Here is a 7,933-nt window from a genome sequence, read left to right as displayed (position 1 = left end):
AAAAAAAAAAAAAAAAAAGAATAAGACACTTAAGTTCTTTAACTTCCTATAGTCTGACCTGCTGTCTAGCACCTCGTAAAGTTGATTGGGAATAACATACAGGGTACTGGGCCTTGGAAAAAGACCTTGAAGTCCTTCTGAATCATCAACAGAGTATTTGCAACACACATTTGTATTTCATTTAGGTGTTTAAAACCTTAGTCCATGATGTGATCAAGAAAATTACCTGGACACACTATTTTCCAAAAATTCTAGAAGAGATGAAAATTTGCAGTGATCTCATTTTCTTTGTTTCTTGTTTGTTGTGGTGCTGGGGTTGAACTCGGGCTTCTCTCCCTAGGCAAGTTTACCATGGAGCAGCCAAGCAGCCCCCCAGCCACAGTATTGGTTTTTGCTGTTGGCTTGGTTTTGAGTGTTTATGTATGTTTGCATGTGTATGGGCACACAGATGTACATGTAAAGGTCAGAAGTTGATGAGTGGTGTCTTCCTCAATCATTCTTTTTTTTTTAAGATTTATTTATTTATTTACTTATTTATGTATATGAGTACACTGTAGCTGTACAAATGACCATCATGTGGCTGCTAGGAATTGAACTCAGGACCCCGCTTGCTCCAGCATAATTCACTGTAGCTGTCGTCAGACACACCAGAAGAGGGTGTCAGATCTCATTACGGATGGTTGTGAGCCACCATGTGGTTGCTGGGATCCGAACTCAGGACCTTCAGAAGAGCAGTCAGTGCTCTTACCCACTGAGCCATCTCACCAGCCCCCTCAATCACTCTTTATTGTATATATTGAGAATGGGTCTGAACTTGGGCACTCCATTTAGCTGTCCTCTTGCTGCAGGGTCCCCTGACCTTGCCTTCTGAGCACCAGGACTCCAGGCAAACCACCATGCTCACTCGGCTTTTACGTGGGTGCTGGGCATCAACACTCCTGCCTTCACAGTTGTACAGCACATAGTTTTACCTGCTGAGCCATCACTCAGCTCCAGTGGTCTTTTGTTTTATATTACTTTATTATTTTATGCATAAGGGTATTCTGCTTGCTATTGAATGCCTGGTACCTGTGGAGCCCAGAAGGCTTCAGAACCCCATGGTTCAGGTGTTTGTGAACTACCATGGGTTCTGGGAATCAGATCCAGGTTTTCTGAAAGAACAACCAGTGCTGTTAATCGCTGAGCCATCTCTCCAACTCCACCCCACCCTAGAATATTAATATTTTTCTTCATCTCCTTCCCTTTGTTCCTCTTCCTTCTTTTTTCTCCTCCTCCTCCTTCCTTCTTTCCTCTTTTGTTTTGTGTTTTTGGAAACAGGGTTTTTTCTATGTTGCCTTGGCACTCTCTCTCTTTTGTTTTTTTGGTTTTTGGTTTTGTTTTCTGAGACAAGGTTTCTCTGTGTAGCCCTGGTTGTTCTGGAACTCACTTTGTAGACCAGGCTGGCCTTGAACTCAGAAATCCGCCTGCCTCTGCCTTCCAAGTGCCGGGATTAAAGGCATGTGCCACCACTGCTCTGCTCTATCTGTTTCTGTTTCTGTTTCTGTTTCTATCTCTATCTCTATCTCTGTTTTTCAACACAGGGTCTCTCTGTAGCTCTGACTGACCTGAAACTCACTCTGTAGACCAGGTTGGCCTTGAACTCAGAAATCCACCTGCCTCTGCCTCCCAGGTGCTAGGATTAAAGGCATGGGACACCATGCTCAGCTAGTATTACTTCTTAATAAAACATGTACCTGATTTCTAAAAAGGCTTTTGAACCCTATCTGCAATAAAAAATTCTTTTGGACATGACATACTCAAACACCCATTTCTGTGATGTTTTGTCAACTCTTTTAGGATTTTTCTCTCATCAATTTTTGGTAGTTCAGATGGAAAAATACTAAATATTTTTTGTCGGCTCCCCCACCCCAGGTTCTCCTCAAAATCAAAGTCTGTGGACAAATCCGATGAAGAGCTCCAGTTTCCCAAAGAGTTCATGGAGGACTGGAGCACCATGGAGGTGTGTGTAGACTGCAAAAAGTTCATTTCTGAGATCATCAGCTCAAGCAGGCGCAGCCTGGTGTTGGCTAACAAAAGAGCCAGGTTGAAAAGGAAGACACAATCTTTCTACATGTCCTCAGCTGGCCCCTCGGAGTACTGCCCTTCCGAAAGGACTATCAATGAGATCTGAGCCCTGTGCCTTCCCGCTCTTTTGTGTGCAGAGGCGGACGGGCAGCAAGGCAGTGCTGCAGGACTCTCCCCAGGGGTTCTCCTTCACAGGCTCCGTCTGCAGCAGGTCAGGTTTGGGCTGTACAGGAGACACAGACTCAAGGCTGTGTTCATATCAGCAGACGGTATGAGCGGGTCAGCCACTTGTTCATTTGCACTCAGAAAGCCTAAAACTTGATTTTGTGTATGTGAGTAGGGAAGCCAGAAACTTCCTTAGTTCAGTTCCTCAATGTTCTTCGGATAATTTCCTGACTAAGGCAAAAAGCTTCTTGTGTGTGAAGTCAGTGTGACGGAGTGTTGATGTTAGCACAGTTGTAAGCTGTAAGTCATATTGGCATTCCACGTGACAGTGTTCCTATCTCATGTACATAATGTCCAAAGTTCTGCCATAGGTTGGCTGTCATCTCACAGCACAAATCTAGAAGGCCTTGCTGATAATTCTCCGGGGCTCTGGCTGCATCCAGTGCAGAACAGTCAAGTAAGCTGTACATCGTGCGGGCAGCCCCTTCTCTGAGCTCAGGGTCTGCCCAGGCCCAGGCCTCAATGTTTCCTGAGCTGCTAACAGGCCTTCATTCCCATTGTGAATGTATTATGGTTTTGAATAGTTTTATAATACATGTCTAAGAATTAAGACTTTGTGGAAGTTTGAGGAAAAAGGAAAACTAAAAATTTTGTCCAGCAGCTGAGCAGGTTTTGGTTAATAGGCTGTACCTGCAGGGGTGCCAGCAGAAAGAAGCTATGGCTCATACGTTCTCACCTACATTTTCCATAACTTTATAGTGTGGCCATCGTGACTAAATTAACCACAGTTTGCTATCTGAGTCTCAAACTGAAGTTTATTTTTATAAATGAATTTTAAAAGAAAAACCTTGGCTGTTTTAAAAATCTCAAGAAAATTAACCTGCTGCCATGCATAATTTTTTGATGCTTTTGCACTAGTTGTCTTGTAAATGCCACTGCATTTCTGATGAAAGGCGACTGACAGGTAGTATTGTATGTCTGAAATTCCTCAGCTCTTGTGACGTACCATGGGCTGCCCCTCATTTCCATATGCTTAGTCAAATTCCCACTAATGTTTCGAAAATGAGTTAAAGCACACGCACAGTGTAACCCCTGAAAGCTCTAAAAACCACCCTCATAATCACTGATGGCAGCTCCATTTCATACAAGGCATGACGGCTGCATTTCATACCAGCATCAAGGTACAGTAACATTTCCCATTAAATTGACAGCAACACCTCAGAAATGCTCCAGTAGTCATTTCTAATGCATTGAAATTTATAGTTTAGTAAAATGCCTTTAAATTACTTATACTGTTGAAATAAACTTTACCAGTTGACTAACGTAATGCATGTTAGTAGTTCATCTGTACTGCATGTAGACGTGGACCGCCAGCAAACCCTTACATTCCAGCTGTTTTTAAGACTAAGAGCTGTAAAAATTGCACTGTGTGAATCCTATTTATGCAGTTTTCCCTGAGACCACCAGAACTTTACACCACAGTTAGGTAAGACCACCACTGCTATGGGCCAGACATACATTCTAGAATGATCTCCTGGAGGGAAGCAAGAAAGAAGGGATATACCTGTGTGGGTTTATAAGCATGCATATAGGGTAATGTGCTTCTGTAAAATGGTGACTAATTAGTGTTTGACTTCCCACATAAGACACTGAGCCCAGTACCCCACAAATCACAAATCACATCCACAAATCAGTGATCTAGTAAATGTCACAGACTTGACCTCATTCCTTCAGGCTCACAGTACTATGCATAGTGACTTGGGCATTATGGCCCCTTTTACCAGAACATCAGGATATAAATTTTTCAGCACATTAATGGGATTTGCCAAGGGTGTTAGGAGTTCAAGTGTATGCCATGCCCAGTAAACCACCTGTAGGAAGTAATGGGAAAAAGGGCGTGTGACAAGGTAGAAATTATAGAAATAAAATTAGCATTGTTTGAGAAACACCAAAAAAGACATGTACATTTAACTGTATCTTGTCTACAAGACTGGCTGTTCCTCCCCACCCCCTAAGCACTCATACTAAGCTATTTCATAGGCTAGGGCTTTAGGCCAGGGAGCTGGTGCTGCCAGTGTGACCTGCTTTAAAAGTCCTAGCTGACCCATTTAGAGCTTCTTGCTCCTCCAGCAACCTTGTGCAGGACTCTTTGTCCTGCTTGTCTGCTGTGTTGCTCTCTTAGTTCAACAGTTGATTATGGCTGACCCCAGAGTCTGATGCATCTCCTGAATACATCTGTATGCCCCTTCTGACCCCTCCAGGCATGAGCACCAGCCATTGATCCCATAAACCTTGAGGTCAGAGTATGTAAAAATGCTTGTAAATATTGTAACATACTCATTAATATTTGAAAGGCATTGGCAATGGAAATTAATTCTCCCAAGATAAGTAAAAATTAAATAATTGATTTGCACATTGACTTAATGACCTTAATTACTTGATTTCAAGTCTTAGCCCTCTAAAATTAAACCCAAAGTTATTATACAGTAATTCTAAAAATGTCTAAAAAGTAATTCTCTTCTGTTTTGAAGAGATGTGTGATTAGTACCGTGAACTCATGCCATGAAATCTGTAAGGTTTTTATTTTTCTAACTGTACTAATAGAGGACTGAACTTCAGGTGAATGTAGGAGACGTGGAAGTTTTAATTTATGTTGCTATTTGTTCAAATAAAACAGAAAATTTTGCACATTGAAGGACCATGAAGAAATGTGTCCCACTGACTGGGCTCTGACCTGGCTTCCCAAATGTGTAAGCAGAGAATGGCTAACATTCCAGGGAAAATGACAGTACGGAGTGTGCCCCTTAGAGCATTTCAGCCAAGTGTGATGCCACACACCTTCAGTTCCAGCATTCCAGAAGCAGAGGCAGAAAATCTCTTGTGATTTCAGGGCCAGCCTGGTCTACACAGTGAGACCTTGTCTTTTTTTTTTTTTTTTTAAGGTATTTTATTTTAGAACTTAAGAAGGGGGAAATAAACTGGCTTTCTTCATACCATCTGTGTTGAATTCCTACTGTAAAATGGTGATGTCTTCCAGGAATTAACAAGCTTTTAGAAATCACTCAGTTTGTAAAGACAAGATAGGTACTTGCAGCAGCAGTTTAAAAATATTTTAAAGCCAGGCAATGGTGACAAACACCTTTACTTTTAGCACTTGGGGGAGACAGTAGCAGGTGGATCTCCAAGTCTGAGGCCAGTCTGGTTGGCAGAGTGAGTTCCAGGACAGTCAGGGAGAGAACTTGTTTCCACTTCCACGCACCATAAGGGACTGCTGTCATGCAGCCATTTGACTAAAGAAGAGGGTAATTGCTGCTGGGAATGGTGGAGCACACCTGTGATCACAGCATTTGGAATGTGGAAACAGAAGGATCATAAGTTTAAAGTTAGCCTGAGCAGTATGGCTATGGTACAGCAGCCATGGTCCTCTGGCTTCTCTTCACTGTGTGCATCCACTGTGCTCTTCACCCCTCTGCCATCTTGAGGGAAAGTGCCCATGCATGGGCAAGCCTCAGGCATCATCGTCAAGAATGCTGCCCTGCCCACGTCCTTTGGGTCTTTCATGGTTTACCAGCCAGACTGGGCTGATTTCCCATGTTTTTGTATACTTTTTGCTTTTTCTTTTGATGTTGATACCCACCTTTAATCTCACCATGGTGGTTAGATAGGATACAGGATGTTGGGTCAAGTTTCTTCTATTTGTTGAGACTTGCTTCGTTGTCTTAGTATGTGGTCGGTTTTAGAGAAAGCTCAGTAGCTTCTGAGAAGAAAGTATATTTAGTGTTCGGGTGGGATGTTCTGTAACCATCTGGAAGGTCCATTTGATTTATGATGTTAATGGCAAATTCTCTATTTAGTTTTTGTCTCTATGACCTGTCTAATGGCCAGTAGGTGTTTGAAGTTACTATCTCTATGAAGGTCAGTATGTAATTTGAGCTGTACTAGCTTCTTTTATGAACTTGGGGAAACTTGGTTTGAAATCTGGCTTGTCTGGTATTGAGATGGCTTCTTGGTTGCATTGCTTGGAATAGCTTTTTCCAGTTTGCCCTTGATGGTGAAGTGAGATGTGTTTGTTGCTTGGATGTAGCAGAAAGATGAATCCTGTTTTTGTTCTCTCTCTCTCTCTCTCTCTCTCTCTCTCTCTCTCGTGTGTGTGTGTGTGTGTGTGTGTGTGTGTGTGTGTGTGTGTGTGTGTGTCTGCCTCCCCACTTTTCTGAGACAAGGTTTCTCTGGCCTCATGTACATCTGCCTGCCTCTGCTGGAACTGAAAGTGTGCACCATCACACCTAATTTCTAATCCAGTCTGTTAGTATGTGGTTTTGTTGTGAAATTGAGACTATAACAGTTTGGGTAATTTTTTTTTTCTTTTTTTGGTTTTTCGAGACAGGGTTTCTCTGAGTAACCCTGGCTGTCCTGGAACTCACTCTGTAGACCAGGCTGGCCTTGAACTCAAGTTTGGGTAATTTTTATTGGTTCCTTTTACTTTGTTGTGTTGAGTTTTTCCCCCTTTTGATTTACTGTTCTGCAATTATATGTTTCTTTTGTTTTCCTGGGTGTAGTTAACTTCTTCAGAGTAATGTTTTCCTTCTAGTGCCTTCTATAAACCTGAATCAATAGATAGAAATCATCTAAATTTGCTCTTATCATGTAAAATGTTTTTCTTTCTCCATCAATTGTGTTGATAGTTTTGCTGGATATATAGTAGTCTGGGCTGACATCTGTAGTCTCTCAGACTTTGTAGAACATGCATCTAGGGCCTTCTGGTTTTCAGACTCACCATTGAAAACTCAAGTATTCTAATGGGCCTGTCTTATGTTTCATGCTCTTTTTTTTTATTAGATATTTTCTTTATTTACATGTCATATGATATCTCCTTTCCCAGTTTCCCCTACAAAAAAAAAACCACCCCAAAACAAAAAGCGACAACAAGAACAAACCCCTGTTCCCTCCCCTTCCCCCTGCTCGCCACCCTACTCTCTCCTGCTTACTGCCCTGGCATTCCCCTACACTGGGGCACAGAAACTTCACAGGGCCAAGGGCCTCTCCTCCCATTGATGACTAACTTGGCCATCTTCTACTATACATATGCTGCTGGAGCCATTAGTCCCACCATATGTACTCTTTGATTGGAGGTTTAGTCCCTGGGAGCTCTCAACAGAGGAATGGATACAGAAAATGTGGGTCATCTACACAGTGGAGTACTACTCAGCTACTAAAAACAATGAATTTATGAAATTCTTAGTGAAATGGATGGATCTGGAGAATATCATCCTGAGTGAGGTAACCCAATCACAAAAGAACACACAAGGTATGCACTCTCTGATAAGTGGATATTAGCCCAGAAGATTGGAATACACGAAGTACAATCCACAAACTACAAGAAACTCAAGAAAAAGGAAGACCAAAATGTAGATACTTCATTCCTTCTTAAAAGGGGGAACAAAATACCCATGGAAGGAGTTACAGAGACTAACTATGGAGCAGAGACTGAAGGAAGGACAATCCAGAGACTGCTCCACCTGGGAATCCTTCCCGTAATCAATCATCAAACCCAGACACTATTGTGGAAGCCAGCAAGTGCTGGATGACAGGAGCCTGATACGGCTGTCTTCTGAGAGGCTCTGACTAATACAGAAGTAGAGGCTCACAGCCATCCATTGAACTGAGTACAGGGTCCCCAATGAAGGAGCTAGAGAAAGGACCCAAG

The 7,933-nt window shown here is 42.4% G+C and overlaps 1 protein-coding gene across 7 annotated transcripts in view; it reads left to right on the top strand.

The window, feature by feature from the left end:
- Spire1 (spire type actin nucleation factor 1) overlaps positions 1–4,648 on the top strand; it is a 126,617-nt gene extending 121,969 nt beyond the window's left edge. For 6 of the 7 annotated variants that reach the window (XM_031365940.1, XM_031365935.1, XM_031365934.1 and 3 more), the window contains one exon: positions 1,912–4,642. In XM_031365940.1, coding sequence (XP_031221800.1) covers positions 1,912–2,170 — 259 coding nt within the window. In that variant the 3' untranslated portion in view covers positions 2,171–4,642. Of the gene's footprint in view, positions 1–1,911 lie in introns of all 7 variants that reach the window. The other variant, XM_031365938.1, reaches the window with a different exon arrangement.
- Positions 4,649–7,933: the final 3,285 nt, after the last annotated feature.

The sequence above is a fragment of the Mastomys coucha genome, unplaced genomic scaffold (genome assembly GCF_008632895.1).
Source record: "Mastomys coucha isolate ucsf_1 unplaced genomic scaffold, UCSF_Mcou_1 pScaffold13, whole genome shotgun sequence".
NCBI classification, from domain to species: Eukaryota; Metazoa; Chordata; class Mammalia; order Rodentia; family Muridae; genus Mastomys; species Mastomys coucha.
This window is presented reverse-complemented; position numbering and strand designations above follow the sequence as displayed.